At 39.1% G+C, this 21,854-nt stretch overlaps 1 protein-coding gene across 1 annotated transcript in view; it reads right to left on the bottom strand.

Moving 5' to 3' along the window:
* The window catches only part of LOC132109416 (peroxisome proliferator-activated receptor gamma coactivator 1-beta-like), a 41,901-nt gene that overhangs the window by 5,982 nt on the left and 14,065 nt on the right, over positions 1–21,854 (bottom strand). Inside the window, exons 2-5 of the mRNA XM_059515465.1 lie at positions 8,342–8,527; positions 7,072–7,266; positions 2,867–2,983; positions 241–1,087 (exon numbers count right to left, since the gene is read on the bottom strand). Of these exons, the coding sequence (XP_059371448.1) occupies positions 241–1,087; positions 2,867–2,983; positions 7,072–7,266; positions 8,342–8,527 (1,345 nt within the window). The remainder of the gene's footprint in view (positions 1–240; positions 1,088–2,866; positions 2,984–7,071; positions 7,267–8,341; positions 8,528–21,854) is intronic.

The raw sequence follows: 21,854 nt of genomic DNA, 5'->3' as shown, positions 1-21,854 counted from the left end.
ACTGGAAGCTGCATGTAAATAAAATTACTGCACAACTAACCAGGTAATTGTGACAGCCCTGATATAAATCGAAACTGATCTTTGGTTACATTTTAATTCAGCAACCAAATAAAGCATGAATCATGAATGACTGAACTATGAATCATGAATTGCACAATGAAAAGGCAAAAGAGTGTGAGTGTTGTGATGTGAACCTACACTTTAAGGAGTGCAGCATACTTCTATTGACTGATGTCTTACCGTCACTGCAGCAGGGGTTACAGGCCTCAGACGTCTCGTGGGAGCTGCTCCTCTGGCTGCTATCAGAAGGAGGCTCAGCGGGAGGATGCTCGAGCGCGGTCTCTTCTTCACTCGATTGCCCAAGACTAGGCTCTGACCGGCTGCAGTTCACACGCACTCTCTTAGCGAATCGGCTGGGGAAGGAGGCCAGCCGTCGAGAACGCCTGACCGAGAGGGAGCCTTCTTCTGGCTCAGGGCTCTTGGGGCGCTTTGCGGCCTTCTCCAAATCTTTCAGTTCAGCTTTGGGGGAGGAAGAAAGGTCAGCGCCGAGCCGAGTCGCAGCCCCTCTGCAGTGGATATAAGGAGGGCTGTGCATTCTGTAAGGCTTGCTCACGTCAAAGGAGCTGACGTCCTCCAGCAGATCCTTCAGCAGGGAGTGGGCTTTAATTTCCCTGCGGCGAGTGAAGGGAGCCCTCGGCCTGGTCTGAGGAGCCGGTTTCTGAGGGATCACGGGGAGGCTGCGGGGGACCTGCGGGCTCTCGGGCTTGGCCTTACGCTCTCTGCGATCCCAGATGGCCTGTTTGCGTATGGGCAGGCAGTACGTGTGCATGTATTTGATGAGCTCCACCACAGAGTGCAGTTCTTTCTCTGAGGAGAACTGGGGCTTCGGTGGCTCGACGCACATCATGCTCTCGCCTTCGCTGCTGGACGACTCCTCCTCTTCTTCCTCCGAGTCACTGTCCTCTTCATCTTCCTCCTCTTCCTCTGTCTCCTGCACGGAGGTGAGGTGGCGGTGGAGTTCAGTATAAAGACGACCGGAGGGCCTCGCCGGCCGTGGCTTGCGCTCCTGTGTGCTTGATCTGTCCTTCTGCGGAGGGAGAAGAAGACGTTTCATTTGATCTTTTGATATTTAACACAACTGAAATGTAATAAAGCAATAAGGCTCAAGAGGTTGTGCATTACTTGATTTTATCATGCTGCTAGTCGCAGCGTGAAGCGGAGCGGTAAAATCACTGTTACACAAAAAGTCAAGTGAATTACTGCTTTTTTGAAAAGCTGTCAACAGCAATATTGTAAAGCACATAAATAAGAGAAATAAAGAAATAATCATTTAAAATGTACACTACTATTCAAAGCTTTGGGCTTAGTAGGATTAATATTTCCATTCAGCAAGGACACATGAAATTGATCAAAAGTGAAGACATTTATAATGTTGGAAAATTTTTTGACTGAAAATAAGTGCTGTTCTTTTGAAATTTCTGTTCAAGTATGCAAAAAATATGAAGCAGCACAACTGTTTTCAACATCGATAATAATCAGAAATTAGTGCTGTCAACTGATTAATCGCGATTAATCGCATCCAAAATAAAAGTTTTTCTTTACTGTGTACTGTGTATATATATATATATAGATAAATACACACACATAATGTATACATATGTCTATGTGAATATTTACATTTATATATTATATATACATACAAAATATTTTTCTTAAATTACATGCATGTGTTTGTATTTACTGTATATATACATTATTATATATACACAGTATACACACATATATTATGTAAACAAACACTTGTTTTGAATGCAATTAATCTCGATGAATCATTTGACAGCACAATCAGAATCAGCATATTATAATGATTTCTGAAGGATCACTGAAGTAATGATGTTGGAAATTCAGCTTTGCATCACATAAATAAATATATTGTAATATATTTAAAAATATATGAATGCAAAAATGTATATTTTAAGCTAAATATACTAATATTTTGGAATATTATTGTTTTTATATGACCACATAATAGTTGAGGAAATCTTTCAAAACCAAAGAAAAGTGTTTGAATTTTGAACGACATTTTTTTTATTACACATGCATACATAATTTCACACTGTTCATACATTTTTATGTATTTTTTCTGACCTTATTACAGTAGTATCACATTAAATTATTAAAATTAAATAAAATAAAAATAGTAGTATTTCTAAAAAATATAAAGAAATAAAAATAAACTGCATGTGTCAAAACTGTTTTAGCACTATAATGACAGAAGTAATAAATGCAAAATAGCCCCTTTGAAACAGTTCTAACATTAATGGTATTCTTCAGCGTTATGTAGTGAGCTATCTTTTCTGCCGCCCTTATGAAATGAGCAAACACGCGAGGCACGCAGGCCAGCTGAACCCCTGGAGTCTATTTCAGAGTGCACTTCGCTCTAAGGTTACAGTGACGAATGTGCCATGGTTAGTTGCAAGATATTCTCTTGGTATCTGAAGAACTGCTTGTTCTTTTAAGTAATCTCAAACCCAGTGAGCATTGCCCTTTAGGCTGTGGCTGTGCTATGACAGATGGCTGCATCAACTGTAATGCGACAGCGGCCTTAGCCGAAGCAGAGCGAGTGAATGAAGAACCACAGGCTTTACAGGCTTCCAAACTTTGAAGCACAAATCCTCAGTGTGGTTTCTAAAGGCTGGCATAAGATAATTAGGAATACACCACAGCGTAAACGGGTAGTGAACAGCATACGTGCCAACACAGAGGTAGTTCAATCCATTTTCTATTACAGTGAGTCTCCTTTGCCTTCTTACATCAGATGTGTTGAGTTTAAACCGCAGTCATGATGGCTGGAACTTCTTCTCACCTTTAACACGGGTCTCACGGGTTTGACGTGTTGGCTCCTGCTGCTATGGCGATGCACGTCTTTGTGCAATTCGAGGCCCGCAGGCACATTAGGGGGCGACAACAGGAGCTTTTTAAGCTGTGGAGGGAATGAGAGGCGAGGGGTTATAATTTGATGACACACGGTGCATTTTAAATTGCACACAAAATCAAGAAAGGTTTGCATTTTGCAGTTCTGTGCTGTAGCCACTGTAAGAACAAGATGTTCAAGTTACTGGAAAATCTGAAATACATGTCCTAAATGACCAGCGCAACCAGAGAAAGCAAAGTAAGAAGCTGCACAGCGTTGCTGGGTCCCTTAAGCGATTGTTAATGTGCCAACTTGGCAGGTCTGTCCATGTCTCTCAGTGTCTATTGAGGAAACTGGAGGGGCGCTGAGGGTCTCAGCTTCTGTGTACCAAACCGGTTTGGCATGCACTGGCCATCTATGTCATGAAAACATGTGCTCTGCCGTCCCTGTTCCTGGTTCTTCAATGCACCCCTTGTTTTGCACACAGGCTGGCCTCATTATGGGGTTGAGGTGTAACTGCGGCCATCGCCAGGAGAGGGGGCTCTCAGCTCTTACACCCGGACTAAACTCAAGGAGGAAGCTTCATTTTTTTTTTTTTTTTTTTAGGAGGAAGCTTAATTACACTGGAACAATTCCATTGTTACTGAATCATCTTACAGGGAAATGCATCTGTCTACACTTTCAGGGAAGGTTGCTAAAAGATTAAATAACTGACAGTAACTTTATTAACCATGTTTTGTAACTTTATTATTATATATATATATATTTTTTACATTAGTTACTGAAATGGTTAACATGAAATAGCCATAACAATGCTCTCATAGAATGCATTATTCTTGATAAATGTTAAAAAAATTTTTAATATAAACTACCATTCAAAAGTCTGTGATCTGTCATTTTTCTTATTAACACATTGGGCTCATCAACGCTATATTTATTTGTTAAAAAATGAGCATTAATATATTATTGCAATTTCCATTTTAATACATAACATGTAATTTATTCCTGTCATGGCAAAGCTTTATTACTCTTCAGTGTCACACAATCCTTCATAGATCAACAGACTTTGAACAGTAGTGTAGTGTATAACTAATACGTTTTCACTTTAAGTTGTATAAATTAATATTAATGTATTGAGCAAACATTCACTAATAATGAACGATAGTATGTTAACGTTAATGTATTACAAATGATTACATTTCATAATTAACACATAGTGTGTGATGCTTTGTTTAGAACATTTTTCCATGTTGCATGAATATAAACAATAGTTTTAATGGAAAACAACTAACTTTTAACAGGTTGTATTACTGGTATTTTCAGTCCTAGTGGCATCATAAAAGTAGTCTTATTCTCAGATGGATACACATTATTTCCATCAATTCAAGAATAATCTGTCCCTCCTTCAGACATCTCTCTTGTATAATTTGGTGCTACACCCTGTAAGTTAGCCTTTTTTGGTATCTCTGAGGCAATGATTATCTCAGTAATCAGATGGAGGCCATTCATCGGCGCCAAACAATGGCATTCTAGAACAATGTGCATAGTGAAAGGTATTGAGTGAAATGTAAGACAGTCATTACTGTAAGTACTACTAGTCTCTAATTCTTCAAACGCACATGACAAGCTGGAAAGACAGCTATAGTACAATACAGGCCATGCACAACCAAATGTTCAGGAAGAAGCAGTGTAAAAACAGATGGGGGGGGGGGGGGGGGGTAAGAAAGTAAAAATGAAAAGCTGTCCAACAGGTAATAACTGTTATAACTGGTTTCACGTACACGTACACAGATGAAATTGTTTGGGTTTGTGAGCTGAGAGGGACAGATAACAAACACATCAAACTTGTTCCAGGAAGTGGCGTCTTAAGAAAGAGATGAGAGTTGAGTCCTCTCATAAAAAGGTTGGAAAATAAAGCAAAGAGAGATGCTGTGGAAGTCCATTTCATGACCTGGAGGGAATCAAAGATCTGGGAAGTAGATCCCTTAAAAAAGTACCATGGTATTACCAGGTTTTTGGACATTATCTTGATGGTAATGCCATGGGATTCTTTGAAGTACACTACTGTTCAAAAGTTTGGTTAAGGTTGGTGAGATTTCTTTAACTGTTGTTTTTTAAATAAGTCTCTTAGGCTATGCTCACACGACAATGATGTAGTCAAAGATGGAAAAGTTTTTCCAAAAGTTTTAAGTGCTTTACGTTTAAACATATCCGCGAAAATTGCCAAAAACGCTGTATTATGTATGCCAGGCCAGTAGTTGGCGCTATCACTTTGTAAGTAAACAGTACCTGTAGGGAAGTGATGTTTATATGTGACCCTGGACCACAAAACCAGTCTTATGTGTAAATTTTCGAAATTGAGATTTAGGCATCGGAATAAATATTAGGTTTATTAGGATCGGACAATATTTGGCCAAGATACAACTATTCGAAAATCTGGAATCTGAGGATGCCAAAAAATCTAAATGCTGAGAAAATCAAATTCTGCATATTACTTATGAAAAATTAACTTTTGATATATTTACGGTAGGAAATTCACAAAATATCTTCATGGAACATAATCTTCACTTAATATCCTAATGATTTTTGGCATAAAAGAAAAATGGATAATTTTGACCCATACAATGTTTTTTTTGGCTGTTACTACAAATATACCCCAGAGACTTAAGACAGGGTCACGTATGTTGTATATGATGCATCTCTGCTGTTGGTGGTAATATTGGTAAAGTAAATCCACAGTTTGCTGAAGAAGCGTTAGCAAACTCTTGAGCAGCAACAACACTAGCATGTACTCAGCCATTGTTGTGTATGTTTGTTCGCACTTGCCTTTACAATCGACATGTACTGCGCACATCTACACACCTAAAACGTACTATGCATGACGCATGTCATTTTCAAAAACTTGCACTTTGAAACTCGTTTTCAAAAATATGCTTTGTTTCAGTCCCCAAAACGCCGTTGTCAATTAAACCAACAGGCAAAATGTATAAAAAGTTTACCATTTTTGTCTGAAAACGTGTAAACGGCCCCTTAGGCCCACCAAAGTCACATTTATTTGATACAGTAAAAAGATAATACTGCAAAATATTATTACAATTTAAAACATGCTTTCCATTTTAAACTAGGGATGTAACGATGCATCCCCGAGCTGGTGAAAATCGCACAAAATATGTGACATTTCAAGTCACATTTTCAAGATGTTAAACGAATCGTGATATAAGGATTTATATGAATGTGTCTCTGAGAGGAACTGACTGTCCTTACAACAGAACAGATGGTATTTACTTTTCATCTAGCCTCTGTATAATGCATAATAAAGTAGTATTTAAATATGGAACCAAAGGAACGCAGACCATTATTTTTTTATTTCGAAATTATACAATTGAATTTGAATCAAAAAACTGTTCATGGTGCATGTATGCAGCATCTTTTCTTTGGATCATCATTAAAATGCAGTGCTTATCTTTCATTTTAAATGGAAAGTGCACAGACAAGACTTCGTTTATACGAAGAGATTTATTTTATTTGTATTATTTATTTATTTAATTTGGGATTTGTTTTAAAATTATAATTTAGTTTTTTTATTTGACATATCAATTTCACAAAGGAATGTTCAGCATTTTGTCTGAGAAACAATAAAATGGCACCTTCTCAATAATAATTTGTTCTCACAAAAATTGAGAAAATTGCTTTGTGAATCGTGTCGCATTGTGAGTCGAGTGAATCACTGCATCCCTATTTTAAAAAGTAAATTATTCCTGCGATGGCACAAATCTTTCTGACCCTCAGTTTTTGAATGGTAGTGTACAATTTCAATGCCATGGTATTCATAAACTGCCATGGAATAATGTCAAAGTACCATGTTATTGCCATTAGAAACTATCACAATACCATGGTATCGCCATGGTACTTTCTTTTAAGGCTCAGAAAAAGATAAGAGTAATGAGACATGAGGAAAAAAATGAAAGTTCATAAAAATGGTGTCCACGTTGCACATCCCTGCCTGTGAAGAGGATTCTTGTTAGAACGGTTGCTTAAAAAGAAACAAAAAGCCCAAAATGAGAAAAATTCAGACCTGAGTTGCCTATCATACCCATGCTGTGGGGTAGTCAGAGGCCCATCCAAATCCACCTTAAACAGGAAGGAAGGGTTCTTACTAGAGATGGGTCTTCTGTCTCTGGGCTCAATGAGCCAAGGAGGGGCTCACTGTCCAAAGGGAGGTCATCTTCCTCCTCCTCGCCCTCCTCAGGGTCGTCCCCCAGTGAAGGGAACACAGACAGACCCCCGACTCCGTCCTCAACAATGCCGTCCAGGCTGTCTGTGAGGGCAGCGAGCAGTGCCGCATTTTCTTCCTGAAACAACCAGAAAGAAATGAAGACAAGTGCTCTGCAAAGCAAAGATAGGGAAAATCTACACTTACACAGCTTGCATATGTCTAGTGTACGTTTTCTTTTAACACATAAACAGTGGAGAATGACAGAAGTTATTCATAAAAAAATCTAAATGTAAACTGTTGCAGGCCAAACTCGAATCTGCAACACCCACATAAGCCCCATGGCTCAAAATACCATCAGAATGTGCATTTACCTCTATGTAATGGCTTTAACTAGCACTTAAATTTAATTTTACACCATTATAATTTAGTAAACGGTTTACTGAACTAGACTTTAATTCACCAAAAAATGAAAATTTGGTCATAATTTACTCACCTTTCATCTTTGAAACAAACAAAAGTATGTGTTCTAATAGTCTTAATAATTTAACATTGTCTAGCCATTATAAGTCCATGCAATCAAACTTTCACAAATCAAAATGTACAAAAATGTAAATGTAAAAAGCCTTTATAAACATATAGAAAACATAGATGGCATGGTACAAATATGGTAAACAGAAGCTCAAACCTGCTTGTTTGAGTGAGATGCATGAGAACCAATGATGTTTATTTTGACATAAATCAAGCATGTTTGAGCTTCCATTTACCATATTTGATGTGCTCTATGTATGTATATTAGATCAATGTTTATATGTGAATAAAAGCCTAAATTAAATCTTTAATCCAAGTCTTTTCTGATTAAAGTGATTTTTCATATTTATTACTTTTTGGTGCTTGAAATTTTTAATTCCTTGGACCTTCAATCCTATATGTGTGTGTGTGTGTGTATGTGTGTGTGTGTGTAAATTCAGACAGAATTTAAGACTAATGCCCTTTCCCAGATCTTGCCCTTAGCTCTTACGGTCCTTCAAGTCCAATCTTGGCAAAATTCGGAAAGGTTTGTTGGGTAGTAAACACAAAAAGGCCTTCAGACTGCAAGTGCATCATTTGGGACAGTGACCTACTGAGGCCTGTCCAACTAAAAACAACCAATCAGAGGGCAGAATACCACTTATCATGTGCAGAATAAAGCAAGTACAGATGATGGTTCCGACCTCGAATAGCTCTGGGTCTCCGCCGCTGTACTGTATGGAGGCAGGGGAGTGATCTGAGTGCTCGTTGCACCAATGCAGCTCACTGAGGCAGTTCACCGAGTCAAAATCACTGGCGTCCAGCTGTGAGAGGTCAAAGTCAGGGAAGTCAGCATCCAGGCGGTCTGAGCAGACCTCCTCTTCCCCATACTGAGAACGAAAGGGAGAAAAAAGAATAGGTAAAAAGGCAGACATCAGAGGACACATCTAAAAAGAACGCACTCGGCCGTAAACGCTGGGAAATCAATAGACATGTCGTGACTGCGAAGATCCTGAGCTCGTATGAATTAGTACTAACCACAATTAGTACTCAGCACAACTTCATTTCAGCTAATGAACTGAGAGTTACTGTAAAAGAAAACAAAAAGCTGACGGTTGCACATTCTTGAATTAAAAACCATAGCAATGGGTTTTGCGGCAGAAGAGATTGTTAAGAAAGAGGAATAAGTCATGCAAAACGTGACTAGTTTTAGATGTTTTTTGTTTTAGTTTCTGTATTTAGAACGTCTACACTTTATTTAACATGCTGACAGTGTGTACACTTTAACTGCTAGACTGTTTTCATGGTAAAGCCTTCTCGCTTGTGCCTTTAAAGCAGCATTTTTGTGAGTGTTTTAAGCTTAAAATAGTCTCCAAATGACTTTTCTCAAGACCCATTTTCTGTTTCACCATGCTGCACTCCATCTAAGCACTTCTGAACATAAGAACGTGTCTTACGTAAAGGTCCCTTTGAAGCGTGCATCTGATTGAGGTCGGGTGAACTCAGAAATACATTGGTCGACTAGTTGTTCCGGCAACGCACATGCAAGCTGATTTAGAAAATATGCAGTTTTGCACATCCTTTGCACATTTGATCGAGAAGAGAGATAAAGTGTGTGTGTGTGTGTGAGAGAGAGAGAGAGAGAGAGAGAGATATAAAGAAGCGAGCGAGTGTGTGTCTGTGTCAATAAGTACTGTGAGAAGGGAAGTGATCTAAACCCCAGGGGCACAGCAGAAAACCACACATGCCTTAATATGCACATAAAATGTGAGCGGAGGAGTTTGCATGTTGCACTCAGATAATTTTGCTAGCACACTCGACCTGTGCATGTCTGTCTGTGGAGAGGATACCTGGAGGACACCTGCTGCCATGCTGCCTCGGTTTACAGGAGCATGTATATTCTACATATTCTACAGAGCCGCTGCAATGCATATTTGATGACATCTTGCATGAATTCTCCCCTCTCTGTTTCACAAAGCTGATGATTGCGCTTATTCAGTTCCCTTTCTTTTCTTACACTAGGCCTGGTCGAGCGGGTGAGAAAACGAGCAGGCAACAATAAGGCGCCATTTTTGTCGCTGTTTTAAAATGCAGCGAACCACGTGGAATCAAACAGCAAAGATTTTACAACGAGAGTCTCTAAAGCACATATTACCAGCTGCTGAGCTCTGATGAAATGAGGTCACATACTGTAGCCCATACCTCCGCACCATTTCAGCCCAATCTTATTATATCTGCAGTATTTTAATCTGCCTCACTAAGCTATTGTTGAAAAACTATTCAGATTAAATATGGTGTTGAAAACAATGAGACCAAAGAATGATACTAAAAAATATACCTTAAATTGACCAGTTTAGGTATAGAATAAACAATGCATTTAATTACATTTTTAATAATACTTCATAAACATTATTATTACATTGATTAGTCATGTATATAGTATAGACTGGGGTGGGTAAAATTGTTTTTGAAAGCAGTCTCTTACACTCACAAATGCTGCATGTATGTGACCAAAAATACTAAAACAAACAGTAATATTGTAAAATATTGATATTGATTCTTTGATTAATAGAAAGTTAAAAAAAAATGCATTTATGAAATCGAAATAATTTTGCAACATTCTAAATGCCTTTACTGGTCAATTTAGAACAAATCATATAGAAAAAAATATGAATTTATTAATTTTTGTTTTAATAAAAATAAAAGATCTTACTGAGGCTAAACTTTTAAACAGTAGTGTTTTTCATATGCTATTATGCAACTCAAATGTTTTTCAGTCTAAAAGGTAACAAACTGATTCCAGTTTTCACTTGCAAACAATACATCACATGCAATAAGAAAACCAAGTGTGAATATGGTCCAACCCCTCATCAGTCTGTCTCTAATAATACTGTGCGATGTGCTTATAGAATTAATGCAGGTTTAAATCAGCGTCAGGAATCACAGCAGGAAGGCTTCTGCAAATATAAAATATTCAAAAAACAGGAAATCCATTCCTGTCTGCAGCATTTTAAAGGACCACTTGAGAAGCCCTGAAGGTGTTGTGCATGTGCACACGTGTGTAATGAAGGTGTTCACTCAACACGCACACAGACAGCATGCAAACACACACACTTAGCACTCTACGCATCCCCCTCACATGCCACCGACTCATCTCCATCCTTTGAGACCCCCTCCCCAGGAGCACTAGAGCTCCAGCTAATCAATCTTTTTTTTTACCAACCTTTTTATTCTCTCTTGCTTTCAGTAGCTCTCTTTTTCTGTGTTATGGAGAGTCTCAATATCAATCAATAAAAAGCTCCTTGGGCACTGAAGGTTTAAGGTCACGAGCGCAAGCATGCATGCTGCAGTGTAGGTAGGGCTGGGCGGTATGACCGTTTATGCCATGAAACAGAATAAGTGACTTTGCTTTTCCAGTTAATACTGTCACTAAATCCATATGACCATCCATCCATATATCAATACCATATCAAGATGTATATCAAATTCAGGTATACTGCAATACATACTATTTACAGTAATATGAAATTACTCATTGTGAGTAGCGTGTTCACCGGTTCACCCCATTAACAGAGGCGTCCGCTGCACCCAGACCTCTCATGATCATCACGCTATTATGAGGCGACAAAATCCAGCCACATTTTCAATGCACCAAAAAAGGACACATTGAACCAGTTAGCGCTAGACTGATGCTATTAAATGAACAAAAGTTAATGAGCCTAGCTGACCTACTCAAGGCACAAGCAGAAGACTAATCAGTGATCTGTATAGTCAAGAATGACCTTTCCATTCGCTCTCCATTAAAAAGAAAATGTTCCACAAATCTCTCATAACAAGAAAGGTCATTACACACAACAATCAGGCAGCGAGGGGTGATTTGCGTATGCATTTGACGTATACAAGTATGCACAGTGAGCCGAGTCCAAGGGCGCACCAAGATAACACTCAAAAACAAGCACGTAACTGCATATAGGTTTACTGCATCAGCGTTATTATATGCCATATGGAGCAAAAAGCAACCCGAGCCATGTGGCCCAGGAGCACTTGATCTCCAATACACAAGCTCTGAAATCTGATTGCCCCCCAACCCCCAAATCATTCTTTTCCATTAAAACATTACTGGATTACATTTTTTCTGTTGTAGTTTTTCTAGACTCTGTTTTAAAGGTTAAAAAACAATTCAATGAAATCCAGAACGTACAGAATTTGACAGTATTTTATTAAAAGTTATTAAAACAATTACACTTTGAGGGCTCTATGAAATATTTCTTTTTACCAAATGATAGTTTCTGAATATGAAATTTTCTAGATTTAATTTATAATGGTTTCATTATGTTTGAACAATGAAAAGCATATCGAATTGATTGATTTTAGAAAAAAAGTGTTAAAATTTTTCTGGGTAAATACATTCTAGTGAATAATTTTACTGGTAAATATTACTTATAAATATTGAAAACAATGTTTTAATAATAATTTTATTAGTAGTAGTATTACTATTTCTGTCATAGTTTCTTTAAGTTAAACCAAACCTTTATTTTGACAGAGGGTTGCAGTGAAGGCCTTTAAGTCTCTGTTTGGATATGATCATAGTTTTTCTTGATTTAAACTGTAAAATCCTTACAAAACAGGCTTTCAAAAGGTTTCTAGAGATTATTCATGTGCTCATACTGTATACTGACGCGGCAGAGGATGAAAACACAGCGAGAGTACTATACACTTGATTTAAGTGTACTGAACTATTTTTGGACATGCATCCAAAATTTGGCAAATTCCGTGAAATTCTGCATTATACGGTAAATTTCATTTTTATTACTGGACTCCGTGTTTTCTGCATCGCGGAAATTTTAAAAGCCCTGACATTCATGCAAGGCTGACCTACTGCTGACAGTGTACTGGCATGTTTTCAAGCTATCTGGGGACTTTTATGAATAAATTTAAGAATAATTAGAGGCAAAGCATGTAAAAAGCAAAAGAAAAGACACAAAATGTGACCTTTATAAGTTTGTTTGTCCTTTCCTACTGCAGGGCGATCGAATGCAGCATCTGAGACACCACTGGGATTACGGATGGAGAGATAGACTGATTGATCGGAGCACAATTCAGTTACGCTGCTATTCTAGTAAAGCTGCAGGTTACTCATTCATTCCTTGCATTTACGAGCTAATAGGCTCTTATCTGGGTGCCCTGTTCCCTTTGAGCCTGCTGCTATCTAAGATATGTTATATATAGCCGTTATCCTCAGTCTCATGACTGGCTCTTATACAAGCTGCTTGTGACGGGCAAGGCTCTGAATGCTGCCCATGCCAAATGCAGATGGAACTAGTTGCTCTCTCCTAAGCCTCCTTCCCCAGAAACAAAGACGCAGACATGCGCACATGCAGCCCTTTGAGACACATCCTGCCCGGGCCGTTAAATGGATTCCCTCACAATTCAATCCAACAAAAAACTTGGGTGAGGTTGCTAGCTGGCCTCAAACAGGAAGCAGTTTGTAGAACCGTTCCTCCAGTAGCAATGGGTTCATGAGGTGCAGCGTACACCCTGTCGACCTCTATTGACTGTTTGACCCTTCGCCACATGACTGTAAATGAAATAAAGATGTTAGACCGTAGTAAACAGAAACTACTGAATGAAACCCGCATTCCACAGCCTGGCTAAACTGAAACAGGAGCAATTAAATTAGCTGGAGACCCATACTGAAAACCCAAATTAACAGCGGGCCACTGGATGTAGGGCAGTTAAAGGAAGATCTGGGCCACTCATATTTGTTGAATTAGACTGATAAAATGCAGATTCATGCCACCTTATTGGCCAGGAACCTTTCTTTTCTATCTATCTAGGAATTAACTGTCCACAACCTCACTATCCCAGCAGGCCACCTTTATCTTCTCCATTCTGGAGCCAGCATAGCCCTATAAATTTAGTGCTTATTGAACCCATTCATCCTTCAGACGTTTACTAACCATTCCCATGTAGTAATTTTCCTCATACTCTCCGTTAGACTACATAGACAAGGTTTGGCAATCAACTGTTGAGACACTGGTTGATGCAAGCAAAAATTCACTATTTGTTTTTTTACCCCAATTTCAATAGGATTTAAAAAGTATTTAAATTGGATTTTGACAATGCATGGCCGTTTAGTTTCAGTTCTTCTAAATTTCCTTTTGATTTATCAAATATTCCACTCCTCAAATCCAGATTAGAAACATTAACTTCCATCTGAAACATCTGCTGTATAGATTTTTATTCACAAAACATCTCAGCATCAGCAACACGTTTTCTGAGAGGCAACCTAACAGCCACAGAGCCCAATTTTAATCCTGATTAACTGTTTTCAGATTGGCCGTCAAACTCTACATCTTGTAGACTGAGATGTGTATCAAGTGCAAAGCAAGGACCACGTCACTGGTCCAAGTGAGATGCTATTATTCAGAAAGTCTGAGAGCTAGTGCCCTCGAGTGCAACCCCCTCTTCAGCCAGGTAGGACAGTAATGAGATCTGATTAGAGAGCGGATTCTGTACTCAGAGACAGGGCTTTGATAGACTGCCAGTTCAGTTGTGACTTTAGATTCACATGGGAAATGGAAAATAGGCTTAAATGTTTAAAGGCTCCATGTCCAAGTCCCAGCTGGACAGAAGATCCACTGCTATAAATAAATGAATGCATCAATATTTTGTTTGAAATCACCCAGTATAAAAGAGTGTAAAACCCTCATAAATAAGTTACTTAAGCAATGTTTTATGGTTATCAATGTGTTTATTACATTCAGAATCTCTTTCTTTGGAGAATCAATCTGGACTAATCACTGATCTAGGCCTATTTGTTCTTTCTGTCACATGTGTTTTCTAATGCATGACTTTCATTATCACAGCCTGATTATTCTTAACTGACATCACTTGATAATCTATAGACACTAAAGGCATGTTTGTAAGTCCTTAACTAGATTTAGAGGTGTAATAAGAAACCTACAAGTCTGTAAGTCAATAAATGTTTTTTTTTTCATCTTTCTCAGGGATATCTCAAGACAATATTTTAAGTATGGTTCATTATAATACTGTATAAATCCTCACACTGACTCTGTTCAGACCGCAGCAGTAGTCTTTAGTTGAATGATAGGGCCATGTTAATCGTAAATTGATAACATTATATTCATAACGTTCGTAATTAAAAAGATCCTTTGAGAAGAGCTAAAAGAGGTATCCAAAAATTACCACTGTCTTTTAGACATTAAATATGGTAATGCTGCACTGCACCGATCATTTGGCTGGAAAATAGTACTACATTTATAGAGAGCGAATGAATGCATGAGGGGAAAAAATAAAGAAAATGTGAGAAAATGTGTGCGAGTTGGCTGGTAAAGGGGCCATAAGTGCATAACAACTTATTAGCATTTTATTGCCTGAATATCAGCACTGATGTCTAATTCATTCAAGCCCACTGATCTAAAAATAGGTGTTTTGGTTAGGAGACGATCCTAATAGGACAGGCTGTTGCCAGCATCCGTTCTTTCATAAAGTCATCTCAGAGAGTGGGCGACCATGGGGAGGGGTACAGGGATGCTTGAGCACTTAATAGAAAATCACAGCAACTGTTATTAATTTACAGCTACTCTCATGCTCAGGCAATTTGCTATTCTCATCATGTGTCACATCAACATTGTGTCGCAGAGTCTCTAAGAGTCCAGAAAAAATGATCTTTTTTGTAGTCAACCAATTAAAAAAATCATTAGGGATGTGCAAAACTATATATTTTCGAAAACATCGGAAACACTTTAGTATAGGGGCCAATTCTCACTATTAACTAGTTGCTTATTAACATGCATATTATTAACATATTGGCTGTTTATTAGTAATTATGAAGCACATATATTCTACATATTCTACATCCCTAATCCTACCCAATACCTAAACTTATCAATTACCTTACTAAAACTAGTAAGCTGTAACTAATTAATTGCAAACAATTATACATTAAATTGTTATACATTAATTAATACATTAATACATTAATAAATATACGTTAATACATTATAAATTAATGTTTCTTGTCTATGGCTGCTAATACAAACAATCTCCATCTTAAATATATGAGATTCAGTCCCTGTGAAACCAAAGCTCTCAAGGTCACCTACAGTTCAATATGCACCCCACAGCAAACATGAAAGCATACCCAGCACTGATGTAAATATAGGCACCAGCACACACATTAGAAGTCATTGCATGCCTGCAGTACAAAAAAAATTATCAGGAGATCCAAAAGGTGGTCAGCAATTCTTCCTCTGCTTCTAACTTGGATCCATTTCACTGACACAATGAGAGCACTAGGCTCTGGTTTCAGAGCCTTGTATAAGGTTGTTCACTGGTGTCACATTTTCCTGCAACGTATGCAGAGACCTTGTCACAAGACTGTAGTTTTGAACCCCTCATTATCTCCAACGGGGGTCCGTCGCTCCTCAGACTGAGGTCATTTTACCTGCAGTCATGACTGTGGGTGAGGGGAGGACAATACAAGCACTGTTTCCAGGCAGAAACCAGCTGGCAGTATCTTAGGTAATTCAAACAACCAAAGAGAAATATCAGACTCACCTTGAGTACAAATTACCAGCTGACTTTGATAAAGACTTGAAAGCAAAATAAGGCTAAATGCTCTCAATGGATTACGAGTAGAGCTGCTCTCATTGTGTCTAATGTGTTCAATCTGTCCAGCTGACGCAGACGGGATGAAGGGAATATCACCTGAGAGAGAAAGTTAAAAGAAGGTAGCCGCAGTGAGGCAAAGATGCAAAATGAGTCTTTTCAGACTTGGGTGGCCACAGACAGATCCCAATGCCTGAGGAAGATGGCATCAACCCAACTTGTTTCTAATTCACTGGGAGCAGTCGGTGTCTGAGCTCTTAGTAGACGTGCATGGCTGTAATTAAATCAAAATGCTTTTCTTGCTCACTCTGCTCGAGCGTGAGGGCAGAAGACATTGTTCGGGATATAAGTGGCCGTCTAGAGTGACCATTCCCTGCAAATCGGTAATAAGGTTAACCTGAGGCTGTTCTGTCCTTGGCGTTTTTCTCCATGATGCATGTTTCATACCAACGCTGTGTTCCTAGACACCAACCCCATTTAGGAATCACAGCCTTTTTGCACACAGTACTGCAGCATTTCATGCAGTTCTGCAGTGAACGTACACAATACAGATAATGCATGCTGCATTAATGGGTGTTTAGCAGTAACACTGGGTTAATAGGATTACATGCCCCTTGTTTCCATCTGTTGCGAAGGTCATGAGTCTGGGTCAACCGATATCAGCTCACGACCACCGCTAGGGGCCAGACAAAACCCCCTAAATCCTCAGTAAACAGTCGCTCAACTTAAGCATGCACACAACATGTGCCTTGACATGATGGAGAACACTTTATGGCAGTTATATATAGATGCCTGGTATCTATTTCAGAGCATGCACATAAACTTGCTTGCAGTGTCAAGGAGAGAACCATGGCTCACTCCTGTAGGTCTTTGCCTCAGATAAAGAACCCCCAATTCCTCCTTCGAGTGCATCAGTAACTGAGTGTGCATCTCTAAGACTAAATATGGAAAAAAAACGTCCACTGCAGTGGTTCAGCAGTTGCTCTCCCGCTGTCTCTTAGGAAAGTGTTTCAATGCAGTGAAGTGAAAAAAGGCAAAAGAGTTAAACATCAGTTTCTGAATTCAACCAGTCTATACACCGCATGGTGGGTATTCAAAGGGGACAAAAGAACAAGGCTAAGTGCGCTGATGCTAAAAACACTGTTGCACAGAATGTCATGGCTACCGCCATTAATCTTGATCTACAGTTTCTCTTGCTGCAGGCCAAGAAATCGAGGTAAAGAATATTCCCATCTCTATTTTAGGGGGTCATTCTGCAAGCACAGTGTTTGTTTTGAAATCCAAGAATAGACCGAAATGCAGAGGTGACCTTTGCGTCTTGCAGCCAATGGCTAAAAGGACAGTGCTCTGACAGCTGTTCAAGTCACACACAGAACTGTGCAGCAGTGCTCCGATGTGAGATGTTTAATTAAGAAAGCGATACAAAAATATGAACAGGCCTAGTCACAAGTAAAACTTATGACCATTGTGAATATGTAAGATGGAACAAATTACGTTTTGGATGTTCAAGTCAACAAAGACACAATCACGTTTTGAAGAAGATGCACAAACATCTGCACAAACAAGGTAACATGTTGTAATTCATGCTAAAGACTTAGACCAGGGATAGCCAACACTGGTCCTGAAGGGTTACTGTCCTGCAGACTTTCAACTCTGCTTCAATACACCTACCTGTTATTGTCCAGTATTCCGGAACAACTTGATTAACTTGTGTTTGACTGGTGTTTAAGCTAAACTTTGCAGGATGGTAGTCCACCAGGAGCAGATTTGGCTACCCCTCATGTGGACTATACCATCAACAAGTGACTTTTGAGAAAAATTTCAGCCATAGAAAACCTGCATGGCAACTGCATCCATGCTCCTACTTTTCTATCCAATGAGGCAGTGTTTAGGTTGCTTAACCTTCTCCCTGAATACTCACTGCTGACTTTCTGAGTCAGCACTGCTGCATCTTCAGGCAAATCTTGAGTGGTCCACAGGACATCTCTGCACTGGCTTTCTGGGTGAGCTCTGAAGCGGGAAGATGACTCACTCTGAATTCCTAATGCTCAAACAGAAGGCAAAGCCATCTGCCAGCCCTCATCTTTAAGCCATAGCTTTAGCGGCAAACAGAGTCATTGTTACTGTGTGATATTCTGACATGAATTGTAAGCTAAGTGTGGCATCTTCTGGCCTCCACTTGCTGCTCATCTCTGAATCCGAGCAAATGTTAAACAATGCTGATTGCTTGCTTTATTCCAATTAATGATCGGCTGAAATATCAGACTGCAAGGGAGTGTTTTCGAGACATTTAGAACTAACCATCTAACTGGTAGTGATGCTGACAGCATTGCAGGTTTTTGATTGGTGGAATGTGTCAGCAGTGACAACAAGCTGCATTCGAACATAAATGTATTAAGGTCATTAAGGGTAATTATGGCAGGGTGATTCTTCAGTTTCCCTCTGTGATAATGTGAGGAAGCTGTCATGTCAAGGACATTACACCAGCATAACACATATGCTAGACTCAACCCGGAATAGAAGGGAGACTGGATGTTGTAACAGATGCAGCACTAGGAATCAGCCCATAGAAATACCACAGTCCACTTAATGTTTTAAGCTGCATTCTCACTAGGTGAAATGGCAAATTCTCCATCCACACCCCTGTGGTGGTTCAAGGTTAATCAATTCCCCAAAGGATTTCCAAATCCGATACTGTATTACACAGTGACAAGTAGGGTTGTAATGGTATGAGATTTTCACAGTATGATAATAGCCTCAGAAAATACCACGGTTATTCTGTTTCACGGTATACGGTATTAAACAATCAAAACAGGGTTTCTTTTTTTGGGGGGGGGGGAATAAATTTCATTAATCAAAAACAAGAAAATTTTACCATTGATTAATTATTAGTTTAATAACTTATATTTATCATTAATAATTCATAAAAAAAAAATTCAATTCTGGTTTGACTTAATTTTTATGGATTCTGTATGATTAAATACAAATATTCTATAAAAAATGTTGAACGTTGAAAGCTCAGCCAAGATGAAAGAACAGTTGATCATAGCTGTATATGGATTGCCATTTTTTTATTAATTTAGTAGCAGAGCTACTGCAAGCAATTTTTAGTGTTGCAAAAATCCATTTATCCATTGCTGAAATTTCCAGGTCATGAGAGAGGTCATGGTTGCTTAGCAAAGGCAGACGCCTCTCAGGTGCGCAAGTGTCCAAAGGCTTTGGGAAAAAATCAGAAAGCGGTGTGCCTAGCCTTTTCCACATGTTTTTAGGTGCGATATGTAAATGGCCCCTTAGGTGGAAAGTTGTTGCCTAGGCGCAGGTGAGATTCTGTGTCTGTTATTTTCTCTCAATACCGTAGATAAGCAAATGTACATGGTATGATAATCTTACATTTTTATATCAAGGTATATCGTCATACCGGTATATCGTTACAACCCTGGTGACCAAACCATTAACTTACAATTTATCTGTCTCTTTATCTGACCGTTTTGGCCTGGAGAGGTTCTCGGGGGGTATAGCACAAGACAAGAGTTCCAGAAGCATTTCCAAACACATATGGAATATTTGTGACGGCAAAAATTCTGCAATTTTTCTTTCCATTATAACTGCCAAAAGTATTCTATGACATACCCAACATTTTATGAAACAGAACTTTTTTGTTCCCATGTTTGCCCTACAGATGAAGTTTTCTGATATTGTTTCCTTTGATTACTCATTCACTTGAAACTCATTATTTGGCAGAGCGGCTATGTGAGTGGTGCAAGGTCTGAGGGCCCCTCATAGCATTTACACTATGTATACTCAACCATGACAGTTCAAAGCCACTAATTGCTCCCTTTGACAAATTGTTATTAATTCTCCCTTTGGCAGCCCACCAAGACTAACCCTTCCAACACATTTCTAGGGATATTTGTGTAGCATTGTGCATTCCTTGTTTCTAATCTGATCCTTTAGTGGCCGAATTGTTTAAAATCTTTTTCTCTTACACAACATGTTAATGAGTATATATTTAGAGTTCTCTTTGCTAAATGCTTTAGGTGTTTGTTAGTCTATCAAAAGCTGCCAGGTATCATTCTGAAGCCAGACTGTTGGTCTGCCACCTGCACCCTTTCCTCAGTGTGAGTGCGAGTACATTGGATTTTGTACTCCATATCCCTTGACAACCCGCAGTGTTAGTCTCAGCATTCCTTCTGGATAAGGTCAGGCCATTTTGGTGCAAATATCAGGATCTACGGCTTGGGACTACATGAGTAACAAATCTCTCCAAATCTGTTGGCATGGCAGGAGAAAGATTCCAGAATTAGAGTAACAATACCTGACTTCAAGCACAAAACCCCACCAACCACATCTTAAAGTCAACCCTGGGCAGTATCAGATTAACATGATCTCCTCCTCTGGCAGAACCCATTAACAATAAAGAATAAAAGAGCAGGGACTGAATGCATGTGTTATTCTAAACAGCACAACCTTCAGTGTGTTGTGCATCACTTTGGCTACATAATAAAAGCCTTCAATAGCTCCTAAGTTCAGCTGATCTCAGACCGGGCTTTCAAATGGAAAACAAAGAGCTTTTACTTAGCGAGGGCTAGTTTGTTCTGTGTAATCCACTGGTCTTATGCTCTCCCCTAGAATCCTGCATAGCTTTTTTTTTGCTGCTGTGATAAGGAACACGAAAACACATAAGGAACTTGTTCATCTTTCAGCATCTAACATCAGTGAAGTCAGAGAGTAAGCACTCAAAGGCCACCAAAAGAAAAAGGAAAAATCTTTAATTGGCTTTGATTGTGGGCTTTGAACTTCCTTGGCAGCTTTTCAGCTTGGATGGCTTTGTCGGGTTGTAGTGTGATGACTATGAGATATGCCCATCGTGCCAAACTACTCTGACCCATTCATTGTTTTGCAGTAATTCAATGAGGTTTGGTGCGTTTAGCTACTGATGCCCAAACTTGTTGCTGAGAAACTGAAGTGGAACAAGGCCAAGCCTGTTAGCCGATTTACAAACAAATCCACAATGGTTCTTCAAGGTGATTAATCTCGACCCATTCAGTAATACTGCATTCACACACACATCACTTTCATGATTGGAAAAAAGGTATTTTCACTTTTTCCAAAGGTGTTATACGGGAAAAAAAGGTAACGTCACGAAACACACTAAAAATACTATGCTGTCAGTGCGATCACACTTCACATCAGTGCTGTCGAGTACACGCTGTATAAGTAAAACATTATTCGGCAGGGTTCGGGCCATGTAGCTTTTCAGTCACAGACAGAGGAAGTAACAGCAGTTGTGTGAGTCCTTCCATCTGACCAAAAGAGTTGTAGAATGAGTGCTTAATTCTTCCAGTGGTCAGTAACTGCCTTCGCATCTTAGCAGGGCCCTCGATTCAGCTGCTTTGGTCTAAGAGAATGAAAGGCTTGAGGCAGTGCTTGTGTCCTCAGCCGACCCACGTACACGTGACTGAAGTGACAGTTGCATGAGGCAGAGGTACAAGGGAGTGAGGGGCAGAGGGAATTGGTGAAAGAGCAAATGCTAAAAGGAAAGAGATCAGAGCTTCGGCAAAAAGTAAAGCAAGTAGGCCAAAG

The sequence above is a fragment of the Carassius carassius genome, chromosome 29 (assembly GCF_963082965.1).
Source record: "Carassius carassius chromosome 29, fCarCar2.1, whole genome shotgun sequence".
Taxonomy (NCBI): Eukaryota; Metazoa; Chordata; class Actinopteri; order Cypriniformes; family Cyprinidae; genus Carassius; species Carassius carassius.
The sequence above is the reverse complement of the archived record's forward strand: the minus strand, read 5'-3'. Positions and strand labels throughout refer to the sequence as shown.